Source organism: Aspergillus terreus, genomic scaffold, assembly GCF_000149615.1.
Source record: "Aspergillus terreus NIH2624 scaffold_2 genomic scaffold, whole genome shotgun sequence".
Taxonomy (NCBI): Eukaryota; Fungi; Ascomycota; class Eurotiomycetes; order Eurotiales; family Aspergillaceae; genus Aspergillus; species Aspergillus terreus.
In genome coordinates, this window is record NT_165925.1 from 591,770 (window position 1) to 615,827 (window position 24,058).

The window sequence follows — 24,058 nt, forward strand, 5'->3', positions numbered from 1 at the left end:
ACCATGCTTATTTGATTCTAAGCTTCCGTCTGTTTTCTCCACCGCCACCAGACTTCGGAAATGCCCCGGGATGGCAAATGTCAGAAGGATTTGCTGACAGGGTCTGATGGAGCAGGGACTGGAGTTGGAGTTCTTCTATACCGATGCATACAGTATGTGTCCAGCCCATATGTGCAGATTGACGCTTTTTGCAGTTTTCATACATCGACATTGGCCTGCTCAGCGTGATTCTACTCGCCTCCGGCCAACGGAGCAGACTTTGCGGGTGGTGGGTCGCTCCATGGATCGATGACTGTTCCTGTTCTTGGCCCGGAGGCGAATCGCTGGGGAGAAAGCACGCAATGGTGACATGGCGTTTGTTGTGCGTCTACGTGAGATTACTCCGTACGGAGTAGGTGGATAGGATCTGAAAGCATTACAAATGGGTATTATGTAGGGCGAGCTGCTGTGATAGTCTTTTCTTAGGACATCTCATCATCCGAGTTGTGAAGTGGAAGTATATATATATGCTGGTTTCATGACTGCTGGAAGGTGTGTGGACCACAACATTAGTTTACCAGATTAGTTAGTGTTGGATAAACCATGCCAGGAGCTATTGTAGTTGGCATAAGTCACAAATATCCCCATACGACTCTGTACTCAATGCTAAAAGAGGAATGATTGAGTCTGGCTTGTCCTAGGTATCTATATTCCTGCCTCAGGCATGAGATGTGAAAGGCAAGACGTCACGTGCCATACCGACCATCGTCATCATCCCCTTCAACTTCCACCACCGTCATAAACATCTCCAACCTCAACATCTCTTCGCTTCAAGCCCTCCATACAACTCCCACGCCTATCATGACGGGAGAATATCTACAACAGCTACTAACGAACGACTAGCCTCCCTAGCCACCCAGATCCTTCTGTAGCACTCGACTCCCCTGATAGCACCCCGACGCGCTTTCTTGATGCCTAGATCCTCCCTTCGAGAGGAAACACCAATGTTACCTCTTCCAGGCGCGCCGTCTTCCTCGTGGGCTCAATTTCGACAGCGACTCGCTGCCACCTTCCATGGCGCTGACCCCCGGGTCTGCGTCGCCTTCTGGCTGTTTGGTAAGCGGCACATCGTATAGTTAGTCGGCGACCATCATCCAGGGCCCTCTCTAACTGGCTCCTCTCGGAAATGTGAATGTACAGGCCTCATAAACAATGTCCTCTACGTGATCATCCTCTCAGCCGCCTTAGACCTCGTCGGTCCGACCGTCCCCAAGGGCGTCGTCCTCCTCGCCGATGTGCTCCCCTCATTCGGCACGAAACTCGTCGCGCCGTATTTCATCCACATAGTCCCATACTCGGTGCGCGTTGTAATCTTCGTCCTTCTCTCCGCGATCGGCATGCTCCTCGTCGCACTGAGCCCCGGTTACGCCGACGGTGGCACGATCTCGACCAAGATTGCCGGCATCATCCTGGCCAGTCTGTCCAGCGGGGCCGGGGAATTGAGCTTCCTCGGTTTGACACATTTCTACGGGCCGTTTAGCTTGGCTGCGTGGGGGAGCGGCACCGGCGCGGCTGGGTTGGTTGGTGCTGGAGCGTATGCGTTGGCTACGACGTCCCTTGGACTGGGGGTGAGGAACACCCTGTTGGCGTCGGCGTGTCTGCCAGCGGTGATGGTGGTGAGCTTCTTTGCCATCTTGCCGAGATCACCGGTCCATCCGCTGGCTTCTGTGCCGGCGGAGTATCGGGCCATTGGGACGAGGGATCTGCTTGCTGAGGAACGGGGGGACGATGAGCGGGATGAACGGGAGGAGCGCGTGGGTGAGCGAGATGGGCTTCTTGCCTCTGTGCGGGAGGATACCCAGAAGGTAGGCTGCGATGGTGGGAGGATCGGATGGGGGCAGATCAGAGCCAATATGAACCGGGCCAAGGGGCTCTTCTTTCCATTGTGAGTGGCCCTCTCTTGATTGTGATGGACAGTCATTTACAGGTCCTACGCAGCATGCTTCCCCTTCTCCTAGTGTATGTCGCCGAATATACAATCAACCAGGGGGTGTCGCCGACTCTGCTCTTCCCCCTGGCCTCGTCCCCGTTCGCCCACTATCGCGCCTTTTACCCAGCATACAACGCCATCTACCAGGTCGGGGTCTTCATCTCGCGTTCGTCGACGCCGTTTTTCCGCATCCACGACCTGTACTTCCCGTCGTTTCTGCAAATCGCCAATCTGGTGCTGCTGACCCTGCACGCCCTGTTCGACTTCATACCCAGCGTGTATATCATCTTCATCGTCATTTTCTGGGAGGGGCTGCTGGGCGGACTGGTGTATGTCAACACTTTTGCGGAGATCGGCGAGCGGGTGCCCAAGGCCGACCGCGAGTTCTCGCTGGGGGCGACGACGGTGAGCGACTCGGCGGGCATCTGCATTGCGGGCTTTGTCAGTATGGTGTTTGAGGTGTGGCTGTGTGACTGGCAGACGGCGCATGGACGCGATTACTGTCGGAAGACGTAGTTCAGTCAGTGATTTAGTTGGTACAATACAAGTATACAGGCTAGCATCACGGGAGCAATGCATGTGACAGTTAACAACTGTGAGAATGATTACTTAAGGCGGCTGTGGAGACTTTCACATGTGTTTCTACGATCCATGGATAACCTCACCCTCTCCTCTCCATATCCTGCTGGCCTTTTCGCCAGACTGCCCGTCAGTCCCTCTGTCGCTCCTCTGATCCTGCTTCTCCATTCGCCATTCTGCGGAGTCGGACTCTCCGTAGAGCGGGTTCTTTGTCGCCTTGTATGAGAATGGCACTGGTCTGGGCTTTATAGATCGAGTATTGCTTCTTATTCTGTTTGTTATTCTACGAATCTTTCCTGCACCGATAGATCTATCACATCGTACCTGCAACATGATCGACCATGTGCTGGGAAGACCATCCACCAAATTCCGCAAGATCCAAGTCTGCGCCGTGCTCCTCTTCTGGTCATCGTATCTCCTGGGGTAAGACTCCAGATGCAGACTGTCGCCAAACGCTCTCACTAACGAACTCAGCGGAAACAAACACGGTCCCCCCGGCATCCGCAATGTCTCCTCGCGCATCTCGGGCAAGCTGACGGCATGGCAAACCACGGTAGGCGTCTTCCTCTGGCTCTACGTGTGCCGCAACTTTGCAAAGATCGTGGGCCTCGAATGCCCCGAGCCCATGGCGAACCTCTACTCGCGATCCTTCTTCCGCGCAACCTGGTTCATGACAGCATTAGACGCCGGCTTCTGGACCGCCATGAAGATCAAGCCGAAATGGCTGCGCGATATCGCCTCCCTGATCTTCAGCATCTACTACCTCTTCGCAGCGGAGCAAGCGGACGACAAGGTCCGCCGCGTGCGCGCAACCCTCACCGTCGACCATCTCCGCGTCGCCTGGAACAAAGGCACAACCCCGTACCTCTGGGCGCTGGGGAAGCTCGCCCGCCCGCGCCTGACCACCTACGGACCCCGCGCGATCCGCATTCCGCGCCCCACGCACTCGTCCTACACGGAACCCACCCACGCCTGGCTGTACTTTGACGGGCCGCTCAGCGCGCTGCGCGACCAGACCAGCGTGGTGTTGGACTTCCCCGGCGGCGGGTACGTGGCCATGAGCCCGCGCGCGGCCGAAGACCGCCTACTCGCGTGGGCCGGCAAGACCAAGGTGCCCATCCTCAGTCTGGACTACAAGAAGGCGCCGGAGTATCCGTACCCGTACGCGCTGCACGAGTGCTACGACGTGTACCACATGCTAGTAGCCACGCGCGGCCGCTGCATCGGGCTGAGCGGGCACACGCGTCCGCACATCGTGCTCTCGGGCGACAGCGCCGGCGGCAACCTCGCCGTCGGGACCATGCTCATGCTCCTGCAGGCCGGGAGCGAGGACACGCCGCGCTGGCAGCCCGAGCACGTCCTCCCGCGGCCGGCCGGCCTCGTCCTCGCGTACCCGTCGCTGAACATGCGCGTCGAGAGCTGGATGACCGAGGAGCAGATGGCGCTCATCCAGGACAAGAGCGCGCGCCGCACGAACGAGGGCATCGTCCGCCGCAAGGCCGCCGACTACCAGCGTTTGACGCCCGGCACCTCGCCGGTCGTGTCGGCCAGCGACGTCCGTGCCAGCGCAGACAGCGACCCCGCGGCGGCTCCGCCGGTCGCCGCGAAGCCCACGAAAGGCACGCTGGCGGCGCAGGCGGCCGCCGTCGCCGAGTACCACCACCCAAAGCAGATCCGCACGCGGCTCGCCGTGTCATCCATGATCTCGTACGTGCACGACCGCATCCTGACACCGGAGATGATGCGCGCCATGATCATTCTCTACATCGGGCCGCACAACCGCCCCGACTTTAGCACGGACTTTCTGCTCTCGCCGGTGCTCGCGCCGGAGGCGCTCCTCGCGCGCTTCCCAAAGACATACATCATCACGGGCGAGCGCGACCCGCTCGTCGACGACACGGTGATCTTCGCGGGCCGGTTGCGGCAGGCGAAGCTGCGGCAGTTCCGCGAGCGCCAGGAGCTCGGGCTGGAGAAGTCGCACCGCGAGTTCAACGAAAAGGAGCACGTGGAGATCTCGCTGCTGCCGGGCGTGTCGCACGGGTTCCTGCACATCGCCGGGTTCTTCCCGGAGAGCTGGAAGCATATTCACCGGTGCGGGGGGTGGATCGTGGAGTTGTTTGCTGCGGCGACGGCACGGGGGGAGAGGCAGTTGCCAGAGAAAGCGAAGGCGAAGGAGAAATCGTCCGCGGGTTTTGCGCCGGGGTCGTACGACGGTGGCACGGGGGAAATGAGGGACGCGCACGGGGACGGCGACTATGTGCGGCACCATGTGCGGCGTCTGACGGGGGAGTCGTCGGGCGACGAGGATCGGCCGTTGGAGATGGGGGTTGGGAAGATGACGCCTGCGGTTCAGAAGGGGGATATGCCTTTGCAGGATGCGCGTTCGGGTGCGGTGGAGGACAGGGGAAGGTCTGTCGGTGGCCTGAGGCGAAAGCGGCGTCTTGCGCCGAGTATGAGGATTACGATGCCGTCGAACGAGGAGCTGCCGGCGGAGGAGACGGTGGCACGGCGACGCAGAGACCCCAGTCTGGGGAGTCTTCCCAGCGAGGAGGATCTTTTGGATCGCCGGATGAATGGGCTGGCTGGGGGGTTGATGGGGATAGGTGAAGGGGCGCAGACGCCGTAGATGAGTATAGAATGTAACATGAGATATGAGTATGAATACAGCATTTCAATTTATAGCATTTGCATTAATTATGCTTCACTCTGCACTCTTATGCTTGGCTTTTTGCACTCATTATACTTCACTTCATGCAGTCATAAAATCTATGCAAAGTCAGTGATGTAAACGCAAGCTTCGCAAGCTTCGACAAGCATCGAGAAGCTCTGGAAGTTATCCGGATGCGCCAAAATCGGGGGAATGCCACGCACGTCAGCGGGAGTTTATCTATCTAGACGGCTTCCACATGGACGCTGATGGCGTCGACAGTCGGACCTGCCGGCTATTCACGACTATATCTGGTGGCTCGTCGTGGTGGCAGGTAAGGATCGCTGTACTGATCCCTCTAGGCAATCGTCTAGTCTGATGGTGGACCAGCTAACGCTGTGACAACGACGCTATATCGGGTGGAATGACCCATGAATCATCGCCTGATGCGACAATGGACTATTGCCAAGCAAGACGTCTCAAGAGCTTTCGATATGGATGCATGTGAATGCAAGAATGCACTCGCATGTGAATATGGACTTACCTCGCTTCCCAGTCCAGGTCCAAGTCCACAAGCTACCAGCAAACACAGCAGTAAGTATAGCTCATGACGATAGCCCTCGAGCTTGCTATCTCCCTCTACTCTCATCACACTGCAATCATACTTCGGCATGCCGTGTCGGCCCGCCATCACCATGACTCCCATCACAGGCAACGGCCCGAACCACGGGAGCTGACAGTCTCGATCGATTGTCCACGCATTCGCATCCTGTAATCGGCCGTCATGGCGGTGATGTGTAGGGCTGACGCGGGTGTCAACCGCGGTAGGATGCATCAGCCCAGGGCGCACGCATCTATCCGATCTGTCCTGTGGCCTGGCCCATGGGGCGATGCTTCATGACTCACGGCGATAGCTACGTGACCGATCAGTCGTAGAAGCGAGTAGACGAAACCTGCTCAGTCACCCACCGTTCGGCCGTGCCTCGGTCACTCGGGCTGTCCGACATCCACCTATGCGGTGGAAGAGCAAGAGCTTAATACCGTTCAGTCCATATCAACCCTGCTATATCCGGAGACGCCGACGACGTGGATCACTGCTGCGGTGGGTCCAGATCGGTTGACCTGATTGACATGATGGCCATGATGGCCATGATATGATGATATGATACGATGTACGGCAGGGTATCCTTCCGTTGGGCGGTTTCATAGTTTGGTCTTGTGTAGCAGTGAAGGGCCCTTGATGCAGGAAACAACCGTGGTTGAGTAACGCCAGACGGAATGTGCCGCAGCGTATATGAGCTGGTTCTTTTTCGACTGTTCGTCTGTTGTCGTTTGTCTGTTTCCCATCCCTGATAGAGCTTCTACAGTCGTATTGTGTGCTCTCTGACCCTCGTTTGTCCTTCTAGACACTGCTAGACCCATAGACTACTCTCGTCGATATCATGTCAGAAGAGTATTTCGCCTCGAAAGAAAACGTCACGGCCAGTGCAATGTCGCCCAAGCAGGACAATCTCGTCGACTTTGATGGCCCTGGCGACCCTCTGCATCCGTATAACTGGCCCATGAAAAAACGGTGCGCTCTCTCCTTGCACAGTAGCAAGCCTAGCTAACCAAGCTGCCTCAGAGTCAAGATCGCTCTCGTCTTCGTCCTCACCACCATGGTCGTCTCGTTCGCCAGCAGCATCTACGCCCCCACCGTCCCCTACCACATGACAGAATACGGGATCAGTCGCGAAGTGTCGACCCTAGGCGTGTCGCTGTACGTGTTCGGCTTCGCCTTTGGCCCGCTGATCTTTGGTCCCTTCTCCGAGCTCAAGGGCCGGTACATGCCTCTGGTGGTGTGCGGCATCGGCTTCACCGTCTTCTCGTTCGCCACCGCCGTCTCCAAAGACCTCGCCTCGCTCTTCATCCTGCGCTTCTTCACCGGCTTCTTCGGCTCCGGCCCGCTGACGGTCTGCGTGGCCGGGCTGTCGGACCTCTTCTCGCCCAGCGAGCGCGGCATCCCCATCACGCTCTTCTGTCTGACCGTCTTCACCGGCCCGCTGGTCGCCCCCTTCGTCGGCGGCTTCATCATGCTGAACCCGCACCTGGGCTGGCGCTGGACGTCCTACGTCCCCGGCATCCTCGGCGGCGGCAACCTGGTGCTCACGACCTTCTTCCTCTCCGAAACCTACCACCCGCTGCTGCTCGCCCGCAAGGCCGACGACCTGCGCCGCGCCACGGGCGACTGGAGCATTCGCGCCGCGCATGAGCAGGCCCGCTTCGACGCGCGCGCCGTCCTCACCGAGTACCTCGCGCTGCCGCTGAAGATGCTCGTCTGGGACCCGATCACGCTGTGCATGTGCGTCTTCGGCGCCTTCGTCTACGGCCTGCTCTACCTCTTCCTGACCGCCTACCCGCGCATCTTCCAGGAGACCTACCGCATGAACGCGGGCGTCGGCAACCTGCCCTACCTCGGGGTCATCATCGGCCAGCTGCTCGGCGCCGTCGCCATGGCCGCCATGCAGCCCTGGATCGTGCGCCGCATCGCCCGCAACGACGGCGTCATGCTGCCCGAGTGGCGGCTGCCCGTCGCTGTGCCCGGGGCGGTGGCCTTCTCCGCCGGGCTGTTCTGGCTGGGCTGGACGGGGTACACGACGCGGTTTCACTGGATCGTGCCGACCGCGTCCGGGCTGCTGACGGGGTTCGGGCTGTTGACGATGTTTTTGCCATCGCTCGCGTATCTGGTCGAAGCGAGGCCGTTACGGTTAGTTCGGTTATCTGTTATCGTATCTATTTCGGGCTGTGTCAGAGTGAAACTAACCGATTGGGGGCTGTAGGTCGGCGTCGGCTGTGGCCGCCCATACGTTTTTGCGCTCGGCGGCCGCGGGCGGGTTCCCTCTTTTTGCGTGGAAAATGGTGCGTCCACACTATCTCCTTTGAGCTAGCCTTATTTACTTGTTGGCTCGCGCTAACGGGGCGCAGTTTGATGGTCTCGGAGTCGAGTGGGCCTGTACGCTGCTGGGCTGTGTTGCGGCCGTGATGGTGCCCATTCCGCTGGTGCTGTATGTGTACGGGGCGCGGATTCGGGGGAAGAGTCAGTTGGATGTGTAGATGATGATTGATTGGGATTGAAGAGAATGAATTAGAATGGAATGAGAATGGGTGTATCTATCCAAGTCTAGATGGTGTGCTGAGTACTACTCTCAACCCTAACTAAGCCTAGCTGGACCCTGAATACCACACTGCACGCCACTCCACCATCGCCCCATCCATCCGCAGTCAAGTAAGACAAGCGAGACAGTCTCAGAGTCAATTCCGAGCTAAGTTCTATTATTATTTCAGCATCGGAATGTGCTGCTGTCCGTCATGTTGGACGATCCGCCCTCCTCGACGGCCGCATACCGCATCCGGCACCAGCCCTATAACCATCGCTCCCGCATATTGCGTGCTCTGCAATCATCCACTCCCGCGATCAGCTCATCTCGCTCTCCTATTTATTCATGAATGTGTCACCGCCTGCATCCGTACACCCTCGTGTTTCCTCTGCTGCAGGGTGCTGGGTTGGAATTCCGCCTGCTGTCGGTGGTGGCGTCGCTTTGTTCGTCCAAACTGCTACATAAACCCCGACAACAACAACTGCAGCAATCTATTAGTCTTTATCCCCACATCGGGCTGCTGATCCCATGCGACCGAACGCCTGCTGTCGAGGATAATAAATAGATAAATACCCGATCTGCTCGATCTTCTCTCGGATCTCGTTCTTGTCACTCGTGAGACTCAGCGCCGCACCACCATGGCGGCCTCCGAGTCGCCCCCCTGTCGCACAGCCGACCTCCTCCAGCCCGACGAATACGACGAATATTCGTGGATGCTGCTGGAGGACCATCCGCTGCGCTCGCATCCGACAGACTGCTGGCCGGATGTATTCGCCTTCCTGGGCCGCTGCTACACAGCCCTCAAGCAGCGCTGGACCGAGAGACTGTTCCCGGTGCTCTGTCTGTTCCTGATGTTTACGTACGTCTACCCAGACACATCCATCGACTCTGCTAATATGCAATAGTATGGTCGTCCAGTTCATCGCCTCGCTCCCCTACGGCATCTCCCATCTCCTCCTGCGCAAGGAACTCGACAACCTGGGCACCGTGCAGTGGCCCGCCGAGTTCGGAGACTCCCCCGCCGCCTGTCTGGCGTATAACCCGCTTGCCCACGCCGACGCCATCACCTACGCCGTCGACGCGGGCTGCACCGGCGTGCGCGCCGACGTCTGGCTCGGACGCCACGAGCAGCTGACGGTCGGCGCGAAGCCCGCCGCAGACGCCACCCTGCAGACCGTCTATCTCGAGCCGCTGCTCGCCCAGCTGGACGACGCAAACCGGGACCCTGCCGCGGCCCCGGCGGGCGTCTTCCCGGCGGATCCCACGCGCCCGTTCGTGCTGCTTCTCGAGCTGCACGCGCCGCTGCATGCGGTCCAGCCGCGGCTGGACGCACTGCTGGCCCCGTTCCGCGAGCGCGGGTATCTCTCGTTCACGAATGGCTCGCGGACGGTCTCGCGGTCGCTGACGGTCGTGCTGGGAGGTGATCTGTCCGTGGACGCGGCCGACGTCGACCCGGCAGCTGTGTCGAGCAGTCTCTTCTTCGACGTGCCTGCAACCGCCCCTGCGGAGCACGAACACGAACACGAACACGAGCCGAATACGGCTCATCCTATGATGCACCCATACACCGCATCCACAAACTTCACCAGCACAATCGGCGCCCCCCGCCGCGGCCGCTTCTCGCGCCCCCAGCTCGACCAGGTGCGCGCCCAGGTGCGTGCCGCTCATGCGCGCGGCGCCCGCGCGCGCTTCACGGATATCCCGTGCTACTCGGCGCGGCTGCGCCGGGTGATCTGGCGGATGCTGGTGCGCGAGGGCGCGGACGTCGTCGAGGTGGATTGGTCGGGGTGTCAGGGGCGGTGGTGGCGGGGGTTTATTACGTTTGGGGGGCATGCATGATATCCTGTCTTCCGATGGAGATATATGTGTATATATTGAATGAATGTACATAATGGATCAACAAATCATGAACGTCCGACATCACATAGCATCACTGCGTAGCCCAGCTATAGTATTGTATACTGTAGAGTGGTGTGTAGGCTACTTCCACTGTCCGGCATCCTCCACACCCTTGGCCACACTGCCCACGCCGTTCTCGATGCCCGTGCCGGCGCTGCCGATCGCGTTTCCGACCGGTTTGCCTGCGTCGCCGGTCGTCTTGGTGATGGTGTCGCCGACGCCTCGGGCGGCGGTGCCCGTGACGCCGCCGACGGTGCGGGAGAGGCCGCCGACGGCGTTGCCCAGGGTGGAGGTGACGAATTTGGCGGCGCCTGTGACGCCTTCGGAGGAAGAGGAGGAGGATTGGGGCATGGTTGGTAGGTAGTAGTGTAGTTTGTAAAATGTAAAATGTAGAATGATGGTTGAGGATGGGATGGTGAGGATGAGGAAAAGGAGGATAGAAATACTGTGTTTGTGTTTGTATATTGGATGACGTCAGTGTCTGTCAACGTGATCAGCCGCATACCTGCTTTTCTACTATACTCCCAGACTAGCCTTCAACATCATTCATCAGGAAATACAGGATTATACACAAGTTGTCGTATGTACCTACTGGTTTCGGCAGGGAATTTCCGCCCCGATTTTTGAATACATATTCTTCCGTCAACTGGTGCAACAGGTCTCATGCTTACGTAGTGTCAGTAGCGTCGCCAGAGGACTAATTTGTCTTCAAATAAACAGTCTAGTGAAGAGGGAGGGTAAATGACACGGACTGAATGGTCTCCGCAGCTATAATATGAACTCGTAGCAGCCCTGGCGAGATTGTAGTAGACGGGTTGACATTTCAGTGAAGGGGAATGATATAGACCTCAATTAATACTTTTGTATACTTTCTCGGTGACTTGCTGAAGAAATCATCCCAGTGCGAAACATATGGAACTCAGCCTTGAGTCCGTATGCGAGTGGCTGTTCCTTCAAGCCAACAGGGGTCCTTTTATCTCTAGTACGCCATGATGAATGCATGTAGCAACCTTAGACATGACATGACCTAGAATTGCGCGGTTAATTCTTCGACGTCCACGTATGCTTGATGTAACCCAGGTTCGAGTAAGGAGTCAAGATAGCAGACATATGGTTCGTATTCCTGTTCTACCTCACCATACCAAAAAGCCTTCGCAATCAGGCCATTGGTGAGTTTGAGCTCGAGCAACTGATTAATGGCGATGTCAAGACTACCAGGTAGATTAGGCCATGGATGTTAACTATTAACTGAAAAGGACAGGTCAAGGCGCGCGCTGGTTGATCAGAATTGGATGGTAGTTACACAAGCATTCCCATCATCCACGGACCCGAGGGGACAACAGGTTCATGTGGGCAACGCGGATGGATGCGCACGGTTGATCTTGCTTTCCAATAGATGTAGACGGCTTCATTGGAACAGCTCCGGCTGGCCCATCTATCCGCCGAACTCAAGCCCGATAAACGGGAGGCAGCCCCAGACGGGGAAGTCGTATAACGTACCGCTGGGGCATGGGGGATCGTCATCGGACACACAAAGCTCCCCTATGCGACTGAAGCTAGCAGGATAGACTGGTCCAAAGGGGCCCACAAGAACAGTTCTGCCCAGTGAGACATGATGAGATGAGGGCTGGGTCTTCGATTTGCAGAGGCCACCATAGTAACTGCATCCTCTCTGCATTTGGATGTGCCTTTCTTGAGGCGCGGCTTCGGGCACTCGGGCTCACTTAACACAGGCAACTCGGGTGCAAGAGAGACAGGCTCCACACAAGATAAAGGTGTCTAGATCGGGACATCAAGGGATGCTCCAGGAGCAAATCGTGCCATCAAAAACGGCATTATCGAAGTTTGGAATGCCCGTCGCATCATAATGCCCATCTACATATGCGTCCGGGTTGGAACACTCTGCTTTGGCGGGCGAAATGACATTGACCCAGTTCCAGCTCTCTCTGGACCGCACGAGATAATCCAATATGGTCTGCATGCAGTGCCCGTCCAAGGAGATTCTTGTATCGCTCCATAGCCGCGATGATCTCCAGCATCTCCGCCTTCTTCAGCGGCCATTTGATCGTCTTGCCCACTTTCCTGAGCCCTTTCGCCGGGGCGAGAAACCCCCTCCAGTCGCGTCAACAACGCCGCATAATTTTTGAGGGGCTCTTCCAGCATCCGGGTGTTGGCCATGGTGTCGGCGTCATGTGTCGCGCCCTGTCCGACGTTCCACGGCAGATCGAGAATGCCCTTGGTCGCGCCCATCTCGAGAAGCAAGGTGTTGCGGTAGCCGGTCGCATCGGTGACATCCCTCACGTATCTTGCCACTTTTATGGACAGCTGCATGGCTGCGATGATGCTCGCAGTAATCGACAGACGGTCAGCCATGATGGGTCGCCGGTGAAGTAAGGGGATGCAGGGTCAAACGGACGAGAATGCGGGAGTGGAGAAAGAGAAGTGCCCTCTGCCTCGGAACCCCAGCGTTGCGATGGCGATGGTGGCTTGTATAGCACTGTACTCGAAGAGCCCTGGAGGACCGACCAGCATACATTCCTTCATCCTCCGTCGTAGTCTTCGCCCTCCTGATTAGGCTGTGGTATGTGCGCCCGTGGGCGTGCATGCGTGGACCAACCATGATTATCGTTGCTTTTTCTTGACGGTCAATCGTGGTTAGAAGTATCTATTGCTGTACGGTGCTTAGTACTTACCCCTCTGATGAGGCGTCGCATGGGTCCATGCGGGGGACTTGAGATGAGCACTGCCTCGGCTGCTGCGCCAAAGGTGATCTATTGTAGGAACAAGGAGTATCGCGACCGAGGGTATAGTGCATATATAGCTCAAGTAATGGAATCATGAAGAGGACGGGCTTGGTATAAATGCCCCTTACTATCCTCCAGGCGCCTAGTCGCTGAGAGATATATACCCCCTTTGGCATTCGACTTGGCCGACAAAAGGATGAAAAGTCATAACTGAATTTCGTGACTGATCTTCCTGGGCATGTACAGAGAAAGCAATGAGGAGATTACTATAATCGAATGTATTGCCATACCTTGTAGTACAGAGAGTATACCTGAGCGGTGGTATAAAGATACTGCATGGAACCCAACCCCTGCACACTTCACGACTCCGCATAGATAACAGACAAGGCTTGATCTTCATAAAATTAGATAGTGACTATGCCTCCACATCGACAATATTATTAACATGTACAATATAGTCTATAACAGGACCAGCTAATGCTCTGATAATTCATGTCCCCGCATGTTGGGCCGCACTGATTGGCCGTCTCTTCTCCAGCTGTCGCATGTCCTTTTTAGTTCTGCCTTTAGACCGACTATTGACTGTTTGTTGATTTTTTCCATCATCCACTTCTCTTCCCCCATAATATCGTCTCCCATTTAATCCCGGAGTGTCAGTCATCCAGAATCCGGCTTAGAATTTTCTCTTCCACGGTTCCAAGTTGTTCCCGTGGTGCGCTGGCTCCGGCCCAACTTCCACCGCCATTTCATCCGCCCAACAACGCATCCATCCACCCTCACTCAACTAAAGTCCCTCAGATTACTTCCTCCACCATGATGGATTTTCAGAAGTCTTCTCCCTACCCCATGTATTATCCACGACACCCGCCCCGATCCACGGGAGTCGCCCCCGTCGCGCCTCCAGATCCTCAGATTGCACCTCCTCCACTGCCAACAACCTCCTACGCCACTGTGACCACTGCCATCACCACGCCTCCCACGTCTACCGCTCCGACCGCTCCGACCGCTGCCCAAGAGACGTATATCCTGCAGACCACCGCCTTTCCCCCGCGAGACGAGATCCCTCGATCGACCATGGTCTATCGATACCCCCCGCCGCCCTCACCGGCTGTCACCATCGCATCGACCCCGTACCCCCCTGAGAAGGCATATGCGTCGGCGCGGACAGAGCACCACCAGCGGTATCACGTCACACCAACCAGCCGTGGCTCCACGAAACAGCCGCCGGAAAGAGCGTACCCAGCACACCCGAGTTCTGAGGGATGGAGAGAGGGTGAGTATCTCTTTTCCGTGTTCTTCCTTCTCCCTTGTTCCTTTCTTTCCTCTTATTGTATCTATCGTCATCACCCTCCCTACGATGAAGATCCACATTATTGAAAGGTACCCGAACTTTGTGCCGGGGCTAGCCGACCAATCCGGGGAGGCGGATCGCCTTCCTGCGCAACCGCCCTCGGGAACGCTAGCCCCGAAGGGGTCTAGTGGGTGGATTCCCAAGCATCTTGCTCCTTTGGGCCTAGCGGCGCCCGGAAGGACTAGACCCAGGGTCACGGGACCACCCATCATCCTCATCTGCATCTGCATCTGCATCTCCATCTCCATCATCAGCTGCTCTCCGTCTCCTGTCTTCCTCGCTTCTCTCTTTCTTCTTTTCCGTCGCGTCTTTCTGCTCTCTGTACCACTTCTGCTTCTGCTTCCCTCCCGTCACTCCCCATGAACCCCCCTCCCTCCCACGACCACGCGCGTCGGAGGTCTTTGGGCAGCAGCGCCAGTTCCGCGTTTCCTGGTGAGTCTGGCTGCTCGCGTGTTCGCACAGGACAAATCCTGTCATCATATCGATGATCCTCCCTGCTATCTACTCATCCGCGCTCCTTGTTCTTCCTGTCGCTGCTCTTCTCTACCTCTACCTCCACCTCCATCTCCATCTCCCTCCTTCCTCCTTCCTCCAAGCTAACCCCGGATTTTCCCGCCCCTGTCAGGTCCCCATTCCCAAGATTCATCCTCATCCGCCCCTTTGGGCCACCGCCGAATGCCGCCCCCCTCGCCCCCCCAACCCTATCCGTCGCGATCCCAGTCGGGGAATGCGCCCTCTCCCTTCCTCTCGCGTGAGCCTCCCACCAACCCTCCGGCTCACCATCGCCCCGGCAGCAGCATGTCCATCTCCTCCATGCTCGGCGCCTCCGACCTGGACCGCCCCGCCCGGGATGTAGGCTCATCCGCTCTCTTTTCTCGTCTTCCAGTCTCCTCCGCCCCGTTTGGGAGTGTTCCGCCCCCCGCGGCCGCCCCCGGCGCCATGTCGCCGCCCATGGCACCCGCCAGACCTTCCGCGCTCGATTATTCGCCCTTCCGTCGGTCGCAGACCCCCGACAAGTCCTTCTCCAAGCCGCCGCCCGGGAAACCATACCGTTCAAACTCGGGGGGAATGACCTCGTCGACCAGCGACTCCAGCAAATTCGGGGGTTTGTCGCGCGGGCCACCCTCGTCGCAGTACCCCGACAAGCCGAGTTCTGCGCACCCCTCGCCCCAAGTCTCCTCCGTAGAGCCCTACAACGAACCCCGTCGGTTGAGCTTCGGTGCCCCGGCGCGTCCCAGCAGCCAACCCCAGCATCTCGACGCCCCGGGCCGACCCGGCTACTCCTCGTTGACGCGCCCGTCCGCATCCGCTGGTGAGGGTCCGTTTGGCCAACGATCCGCCTCGTTTATGGGCCACGAGTCTCACGGTCGTTTCAGCGGTCTGTATGCCGACCGACACATGGAGGAGCAGGCCCATCGGGAGCGGGAACGCGCCCTGGCACAGGAGAACGAAGCAAAGTCGCATGGTCCCTCGCGGTATCCCTCCCACTTTCCGGAGCGGGAAACATCGAGTCGGCCCCAGAGCACATGGGAGTTGGGTCGCTCCCAGCCCTCGTCGCCAGAGGCCAAACGGTATTCGGCGGCGGAGTCCGGCGGGGGTTTTGGCTTTGGGGCCATCCAGAGCTACACCAAGTCTCTGGGTTCTCAACTTGGGAGCTGACAACTCTCAATGTCCATCTCACCGCGCCAGGGACAACCGACGTCCGCCGCTGCCGCAGCACGAACAGCCATCGTATCTGAGCAAGCTGCAAACGGGAGGGTCGTTCTGTTCTCTACTCTCGGGAGCATCATCGCTGGCCTCAGTCATCCCGAAGACTCAGTCGGCGAAAAGGCAGCGAGGAAACTAACCTACAACATTCGAAATTCTACTGGGGGTCGGCTTAGATGCGAAACGGAGTGGCCGAGCCTCTCCGCTCCCTCAAGCCGTCCAAGGCGCCCTGGGTCCGACTGGAGAGGGAGGCCTCAAGAACGACCTGGGGCGTGTGTTTTCGGGGATTGGGAGCGGTGTTGGCGGCGTGACCGCCTCCTCTGGCAGTGGACCGTCCACTCCCATGGCTGCGAGCCCTTTCAAGCGGGATAGTGTGACGGCGCGTTCGGCCAACAGTGAGACAACCGATGAGACCAAGGCTGCGCGACCGGGGTCCGCCACCGGAAAGCGACAAAGGAGATCGCGAGATGAGGAGGCTGCCGAGGTCGAGGCCGACCTTCGAGCCGGTGCGGCCGCTCGAGGGGTGCGGCGAAATCGCCATCTTCACCACCACCATCACCAGTAAGTGTCGTGTGAGCAAACGGCAGCTGAAGGTGCTAACATGTCTAGTCATCACCATCATCGACCCAAACCAGAGGATGACCCGTTCAGCGCGCATCGGGGTCCTTCATCGTCCGTCTTCCCACGGACTTCCACCCCCGCTGAAGGCGCACCTGCACCGCATGCGCACCACCACCACCACCATCATCATCACCATCACCACCACCATGCTCGGCCCTCTGCGCCTAGTGCGGTGGTACCCATGCGCGAACCCCGGACGGTCGTGACGATCGAGCCCACTCTGGCTAGCGTGGCTCATCTCCCGCGGCATCATCTTGGCTCGACGCTGTACAACCCCATCATTGGCATCCCGACAGAAAAAGCCAGTTTGGAGAGCGCGAAATTCGGCTACACAACGACCCCTCGACCTTTGCCGCGTTTCGAGGGGAAGGCCAACTGCACGTTTACTGTTCGGGTGCCGCGTTTCCGTATTGATGCCAGCCATCGGGAGGAAATTTGCGCGCGACGGGCGCTCTGGGGCACGGGCATCTACACCGACGACTCGGATCCGGTCGCGGCGGCCGTCCATTCGGGATTCATCCGCGGCGCCTGGGGGGAGGACGTCGATGTGGAGATGCTGGATCTGGAGATCAAGGACGCGTACCAACACTGCCCGAAGACGGCGCAAGAGATGGGATTACCGGAGGGAGATCGTCCAAAGGAGCCGCCTGTGCCGCCTACCGACAAGGACCTGCACATCACCCTGCTTGTGCTGCCCCCGCTGGAACGCTACGACTCAACCGTGCTGTTTGGCTTGAAGTCGCGGTCGTGGGAGAAGTCCCATGATGGCATGAGCTTCAAGGTGCTGCGGGTGGAATGGGTCGAGGAGGGGGTTGGACGGGGTGAAGAGCGCAGTGGCGAGGCGCGGCGCAAGCGTCTGCGCAATCTGATGCAGAGCGGACGTATCTGCACGGGACCGGGCGTAGTGAAGCTTGAGCATCTGCGTAACGGGATTAGTGTGCCGCGACGCACACCGAAGGCGATGAACGGGGAGTCGAGCGCGATGCAGACGGTGTCATGACCTACGTTTGTTTGTGGCTTGTTGGCGTGGAGTTGGTTAGCGGGCGTTGTTTTTAGCATAGTAGTCTAATGTGATGACTTGTACGTTATATGAATGCGTTACAGCCTGCGGCACTGATTCAGGGCGATTTTCGGCTCAACAGAACTCCGTAGGAAGTGTATTGTAGTTGATGTATGATAGATCAGACCTCAACTGGCTCTAACATCATGGCTCTAATCCATACCCTAAACACATTTCCTTCATACCGGTCAAGAGTCCCCACCAAGCTATCCCTCCATGTCCTCCCCCCGAACCGGCTTCGAGCCGTATTGCGACATCTCAAACGGACAAAGGTCTACATCCTTCCAGAGCACGTACCGTCTAAAAATATACGGCAGATGAATCCTCAACCGGTACCGCACCAAATCCCTCGTTCTCGTCTCAAAAACGGCACCCATGTCCTCCAACGCCTGCCCGGCCGTCTCTCTCATGACCAGATAAACAAAGATCGTAGCGACGATTTGCACAGCACTAAAGCATGTCAGCATACTTCCACCCAAAACGTACGGAAGTTGGAGACGGGTACCCAAAGCAAATAAGCGCAGTCAACGAGTAATACGTGTCCGAGAACTCGCCATTCTTGGGCGCCACCTTGTACCGGACGATGAGCCAGCGCGCGGCCATCTCACTCGCAAACAGCAGCGACGCGCCGACCGTCATCCCGACATCTATCCCATCAGGATTAGCATATACCCTGGAAGACAAAAGAGAGGAAGGGGCACCTCGAAACTCCAGCGGAAACGCCTCCGCCGCATAAACAACCGGCAGCAGCGTCTGCACCGCAATCGGCAGCAGCAGCAGCAGATGCGCGCACGCCACGAGCGCCCAGCTCTTCGCCCGCAGACCGATACACTCTATGAAGACGATCAACGGGGTGATGAGCATAGCGGCGAGGACGAGCCGTCGGCGGCTGAGCAGGTCCAGAACGGGCAGGGAGATCGGTCTCACGCCCACGAACAGCGTGATGAGTAGGATGAATCCTGATGCCCGAGTACCCAGAGGTCGAGGTGCAGCTGCATGTACACGATCAGGACGCGGGGGATGATCTGGGCTGTTACGAGCGATGGCGATGGGATGCGGTGGCGCGGAGGGTGGCGCGGGAGGGGAGGAAAGGGGGACTTGGGGGGTGCCTTTCTGGGTGAAGAAGAGGATGCGGTAGAGATCGCAGACGGCGAGGATCTTGTGTTTCCCGCGCGCGACACAGCGTCTCGTAGGCTTCTTGGGCGTTGCCTTTGCCGACGGAACTGTAGGGCGATTCGGCGGTGAACCAGCATACGAGGAGGAGACAGGATGTTGTTAGGAGGGTGCCGATGCCGATGCCTAGCAGGCTGACTACGGTGAAGGTGTTGAAGATGAACAGGATGGAGATGGTTTGGTTGCTGGTGGCTGTTAGCAGCGTTCGGTATGAAGCGCGGTTGGATAGAGGGGAGGGGGTTACAGAATCCAGCTGGATACGACAGCGCCGCGGCTTTGCGCCGGACTCATCTCGGCCAGGTATGGCGCCGCGGTGCACTGGAACACACCGACTGCCGCTGCGAACAGCGCCACGGCGGTGTACCCTAGGGCTGGGATTGCGTCGGGGTTGGCGCCGTAGCTTGCTGGGATCATGGTCGCGGCGGCGGCGCAGAGGGTGCGCCGTCGCCCGAGGTATTTGTTGCTGGGGAGGGCGAGCCAGAATCCGAGAAATTTGATGCCGAACCATATAGCCCTGCGGGGGATATAGATATCAGATATAAGGTACTGAATGGTTGTGGTGATGGACGTACATGCGCGTGGGAGATATCTCCGCTTTACCGACGTAGGCGACGAAGTTTCCCATTGCGAAGAGCTCTGCGGAGGAGCTATAATCGTCACTATTATCTTCTATATCTTGGGAATGGTAGACTTACAAGAGGACCCCTCCGACATGGCATAGATACGTGGGTAACCCCCAGCGTCGAAAGAGGAACCGAGAGCAACACGACCGCTTTTTCTTTTTGCCCTGGAGAGCGTCGATTTCCTCTTCTGTCAGTCCGGCCACTCGGTCGAGATTGTCAGGATCATCGATCAACAGCGCGGCCTTGCGGATTTGGTTGCGGATATCATCCAGCGCGTGCTGGGTGACCAGCTCATCCGCTTCGAGGAGGAGCTGGCGTTCGTTTTGCGGTAGACCGTCGTCACATCTGCACCAGTTAGGCGGATTCATGGTGTGTAGTGTGACTCAGACTTACACTGTACTGTTGTCTTCGCATTCTATTGCCTCCTGGTGAAGCTCTTGGAGCGGAAGCTCCGCTGGTGGTGCGGACTGAGGGAGGTTGTCGTTTTGGACTGCCATGATGGTTTCCAGAATTGGAGGGACAGAGTCTCTAAAGGCAGGAAGGTTACATATTATATTTGTATGATTCACCGGTGAAAACCCTGAACTCGAGTGAGACATGCCTGATGGCTCGGCTAATGATGCTTGAATCAACAAGCTAATGCGGCTCAGACAGACGGAGTTTAGCTTGGGTATGGCGCAGGAGGATACGACCTGCTACTGTTCTCCGGTCTCCGGTGCATTTTGGAAGAGGCGTTAGAGGAGTAGGGGAATTTGGATGCAGTGGATACTTGAATAGGATTCTTCGTATGTTCATTTGTATACCTAAGTTATAGTAGTACTAAAAGCCTTTGCGAGTCAGGGTCTAGGGCTAGGGTTTGCGGAGGCTTCGAAGTGGCGATACTATCTTATCGTACTAGTCATGTAGTATTCATTTAGTGCATTCATAGAATTAAATTGCTGTAGGTAGTGACCGGGCGAGTGTCCTTTAAAAGTTTGTACTACTGTCTAGGCTTAGGCATATCTATCCAGAGCAAGAAAAAAAAAAAAAATAAAATAAAATAAAAATAAAATAATTGACTAGAAGTTTATAGGCCTGTCTGTGGCAGCCAGAGATATATATATTAGCCAAGCTCGACTCTCTATCCAGAAAAACATGGTATCTATACAAAGAAGCTCATCGTGCTGGAATATAATAATAGAACGCTAGGAGTAGCCTTGGTATCTTCCTCAAGAAATAGCTAAAGAGACTATATTTAAAATCATCTACAGAAGCGCCGCAGCTATTAAATACTATCCTTCTTGACTAGTGTATCTAGATGCGGTAGGATATTATAGCTAGTCTGGTTGCTTCTAAAAGATAGTAACACTTCATCGCTGGCTACGGGTAACAGCAAACTAATGTATGCAGCAGTTTTGGATAAATACGGTGGGTAGTAATATGGTGATTTACCTGTCTCCAGACCCTGACCTTCAACATGATGGCTGGGTACTGAGTAAGTGACGGGCTCGAAACCGAGGGTCCTGAACAAAATGACTTCGCTAATTATCAAGAGATGCTACCCACTTCCTTGATACAATACTCTGAGGTTACCATACTCTGAACTTTGTCTCTGCAGTTTATCGACTGGCATTATCTAGGGCTTCCATCACCACCGCTAGCTGCGATCTGCCCTTATCTTCCCAAACCACGGGCTGGGTATCAGTCCATTCATCATCTAAAAACAAATAGACCATATTCAGGCTACACTATTCCTAAGAAGCAATTGCACGACGAAAGGGAGGACAGGCTCCGCTAAAACCCTATGTATCCAGCGAACACCGCCAGGGAGTATCACTTTTCACTCTACTATTAGAACCCGCAGCCAGCGCGGACTGTAGCTTTCGTAACCCGTACCGCACCGCTGCGGGTTGCGGTGCGGGTTGACATCCCTACAGCAGATAAAGTCTAACAGCTGCTTTGTACAGTGGATTGGTGTTTAAAGTAGATGGTCGTCCGCGTATAGACCCCCATTGACGTCTAGTTTGTTGAGGATCCTCCGTCGTGCGGGGATATCTGTGAATATCTGCAGGAAGTTGAACACAGATGCTCGATAATATAGTCTCAAGAATATTATACGACGGCCTCGAGTTAAGATGCAGGTGCCTATATTTATATATTGAAACGGTGTATGGATAGAGTGTAAGAGCATTCAGGCTACTTAAGTACATGCTCACGCTATGCGTGTCGACCAGAGATTCTCAGAATCGTCGAAACCGAGGGTTCCTAGCGCATCCATGTTGAGCCTTACTTGCCTATACAGGCTGGGATGTGCTTTCTAAGAATATTCCAGCATCGTTACCATAATGCTCCGCACCTTCAGTCATCTCACTAAGTTATATATGCGGGTTGGCAGATCGCAACATGGGGTGAGACTTGGACGGTGGTTGTAGTGGTTTCTGCGAGCGTAGCAAAGGAAATTTCTGTACCGAGCTGGGTGGACACTGTTCTCCCGTCAGGTTGCCTGATGCGTGCAGCGATCTTCTTGTCCTCCGTCGTCGTCGACGTGACTCGATAGCATTTCAATTGGTCCTTATCGCTGACAGAGAGGGCAAGTGTCTCTGGTGGGACGTTGGATAGGTCAGTGCCTGAATAAGACCAGCCCTCTGGAAGCTGGTGATCGGTGTGAAAATCGACAAGCTCAATGGCCTGAAGTTCATCTTCCGTGAGGAAGTAGCGGTCGCTGGTGCCCTTTATATTCGCTTTGAGAGAGACATAAACAAATACATGCATCTTGCCATCGGCGTTGACGATGGCTGGCGCAGATTCAGGGACAACTGTGTGGATTTGGAAATCAACCACATCCCACGACGCCATGGTCAATGTTTCAGTGAGGGTACAGAATAACGCAATGTAGTAGGTTTTCTCGCGTAGACGATTGGCTTGAAAGAGTCTGTATGCTGAACCAAGGTGGGTAAGAGAGCTCCGGATTTGAAGTCTAATGCGATTCTGCAGTGCTTTTATATACCGACGATATTGCAAGATCTTATCTGTTATTGTTTCAGGCTCCGGTCATGTGCAGCGTTGCATACATCGGGCACACACAAGTAGTATTTGTTCAGCTCTACCGGGCCTAGAACTGTTCTCCATATCCCTGTCATACTTATACGAGCCGGATTCAGCTCGCCTGGTCTTCCACATCGCCCTTAATCGACCCTTTGCTCAGCTCTGTCTGTGTTCGCTGGGGTCGCAGCTTGATCTGAAAATGATCACTTGCATCTGCCAAGATTATTTTGATGCCTCATAGAGCTATCTTCACTAGGATTTGCGCCCCATCCTGATCCTATATGGCAATCTCTGCCGAGTACGTCGCGGGTTTGATTTAACCCCGGAAGGACCCCGGGAGGTCAGGCGTGTGGCAAGCTGGACCCTAGCGGAAAGACCCTTTGCGTAGCGCTAAATGGCGCGCATTGCGCATCATACCAGTGCCCCAGCCGGGTGGTGCACAGAAGTTCTTGGCCCCAAGCTATCAAACAAGGACTAGATAGTTTCGTGGTGGCCAGCCATTCGAACGAGGTCATTTTACTTTAACCTGGGCTGGCTGGGACGGAAGAGACTGGCGTACTATACTTAGAGTCTGTGTATCCTGAATTATAGAGATGGCTTCCACTGATTGCGATTCGGTGCCACCATGTGTTCATGCATCTCACTAGTTATGCAGCACTTTTCGCTATACGGAGTACACCACTTGTGTGGAGTCATCTTACAGAGGCGCAGTGTCGACCAGAGAGGGTGGGTATTCGTTACCTTGTCGGCTAAACTAACTTCCTATGGAAGATTCAGCTGTTACACTGGTTAGGGACTCCATAAGCAGGATGTATTGACGATCTATGAAGAGATATCTGTTACCCACGAAAGTATAGCATCCGAAGTTCCCTGCATCCGCTGCGATTGTTAGTGGCGTGTCGAGGGATTGAGGCCTCCTCGGAGATCCCGACACATGTACGTTGGAGCGATGCTACCGTTGCTGGTTATTTGACCGGTAACAACTTCCTTTTATTCGTGCAAGTTTGACACATAAGCTATATGATCTGCCATGGTCCCTCCGCTTTCATATTAAGACGTCTAAGCTCCCTCGGCCGCTCTACTCAGTACAGTACCCAGTCGGCCATTTCCCTTTTTCATCCCTTGCTTTCGTGTATCTTCGATGGCCGGAACCTCGTCTCGACGTATAAGCGCCAGGGACGTCACCAGGAGGCAGCAAATCTCAATTGCCAGCGTGCCGAGACCTGCAAGATCCGGTTCGGCGTTGACCATGACAACGCGCTGGCTAGCATGGTCGATCTAGCATCCGCATATTGGCAGCATGGGCCAGTGGGAAGAGGCCGAGAAGATGCTCGTGTAGCTGGTAGACATTAAAAAGGCACAGCTGGGCGAAGATCACCCTGGTACATTGAACAGCATGAACAACCTCGCCATGACATACATGAATCTGGAGCGATGGAGTGATGCCAAGCAGCTCTCATCATCCGGGTTCTAGAGACTCTCACGGTCAAGTTCGGTGTTGATAATCTCGCCACGCTGGTCGCT

General features: G+C 56.2%; 8 protein-coding genes across 8 annotated transcripts; 4 read left to right on the forward strand and 4 right to left on the reverse strand.

The window, feature by feature from the left end:
- Positions 1-950: 950 nt before the first annotated feature.
- Positions 951-5,174, forward strand: ATEG_01201 (putative lipase; the record flags this gene model as incomplete). The annotated part of the gene is made up of 6 exons (XM_001208566.1): positions 951-1,070; positions 1,116-1,844; positions 2,027-2,428; positions 2,525-2,564; positions 2,800-2,959; positions 2,990-5,174. The coding sequence occupies 6 exons, from the start codon at positions 951-953 to the stop codon at positions 5,172-5,174; spliced, it is 3,636 nt and encodes a 1,211-aa protein (XP_001208566.1).
- A 1,463-nt stretch (positions 5,175-6,637) lies between these two features.
- Positions 6,638-8,288, forward strand: ATEG_01202 (MFS transporter; the record flags this gene model as incomplete). The annotated part of the gene is made up of 4 exons (XM_001208567.1): positions 6,638-6,768; positions 6,820-7,941; positions 8,015-8,093; positions 8,160-8,288. 4 exons carry the CDS (start codon positions 6,638-6,640, stop codon positions 8,286-8,288), a joined length of 1,461 nt encoding a protein of 486 aa, XP_001208567.1.
- Positions 8,289-8,970: 682 nt separating this feature from the next.
- On the forward strand, positions 8,971-10,171 carry ATEG_01203 (uncharacterized protein; the record flags this gene model as incomplete). The annotated part of the gene is made up of 2 exons (XM_001208568.1): positions 8,971-9,191; positions 9,238-10,171. 2 exons carry the CDS (start codon positions 8,971-8,973, stop codon positions 10,169-10,171), a joined length of 1,155 nt encoding a protein of 384 aa, XP_001208568.1.
- A 1,087-nt stretch (positions 10,172-11,258) lies between these two features.
- Positions 11,259-12,604, reverse strand: ATEG_01204 (uncharacterized protein; the record flags this gene model as incomplete). Its single annotated transcript, XM_001208569.1, has 2 exons — positions 11,259-11,442; positions 12,189-12,604. 2 exons carry the CDS (start codon positions 12,602-12,604, stop codon positions 11,259-11,261), a joined length of 600 nt encoding a protein of 199 aa, XP_001208569.1.
- A 1,184-nt stretch (positions 12,605-13,788) lies between these two features.
- On the forward strand, positions 13,789-17,654 carry ATEG_01205 (uncharacterized protein; the record flags this gene model as incomplete). The annotated part of the gene is made up of 6 exons (XM_001208570.1): positions 13,789-14,248; positions 14,581-14,758; positions 14,789-14,951; positions 15,083-15,965; positions 16,210-16,594; positions 16,643-17,654. The coding sequence occupies 6 exons, from the start codon at positions 13,789-13,791 to the stop codon at positions 17,652-17,654; spliced, it is 3,081 nt and encodes a 1,026-aa protein (XP_001208570.1).
- Positions 17,655-18,164: 510 nt separating this feature from the next.
- On the reverse strand, positions 18,165-18,578 carry ATEG_01206 (uncharacterized protein; the record flags this gene model as incomplete). Its single annotated transcript, XM_001208571.1, has 1 exon — positions 18,165-18,578. One exon carries the CDS (start codon positions 18,576-18,578, stop codon positions 18,165-18,167), a length of 414 nt encoding a protein of 137 aa, XP_001208571.1.
- A 549-nt stretch (positions 18,579-19,127) lies between these two features.
- ATEG_01207 (uncharacterized protein) lies at positions 19,128-20,007 on the reverse strand (the record flags this gene model as incomplete). Its single annotated transcript, XM_001208572.1, has 3 exons — positions 19,128-19,401; positions 19,583-19,855; positions 19,904-20,007. 3 exons carry the CDS (start codon positions 20,005-20,007, stop codon positions 19,128-19,130), a joined length of 651 nt encoding a protein of 216 aa, XP_001208572.1.
- Positions 20,008-21,859: 1,852 nt separating this feature from the next.
- On the reverse strand, positions 21,860-22,345 carry ATEG_01208 (uncharacterized protein; the record flags this gene model as incomplete). Its single annotated transcript, XM_001208573.1, has 1 exon — positions 21,860-22,345. The coding sequence occupies one exon, from the start codon at positions 22,343-22,345 to the stop codon at positions 21,860-21,862; it is 486 nt and encodes a 161-aa protein (XP_001208573.1).
- Between the last annotated feature and the right edge of the window lie 1,713 nt (positions 22,346-24,058).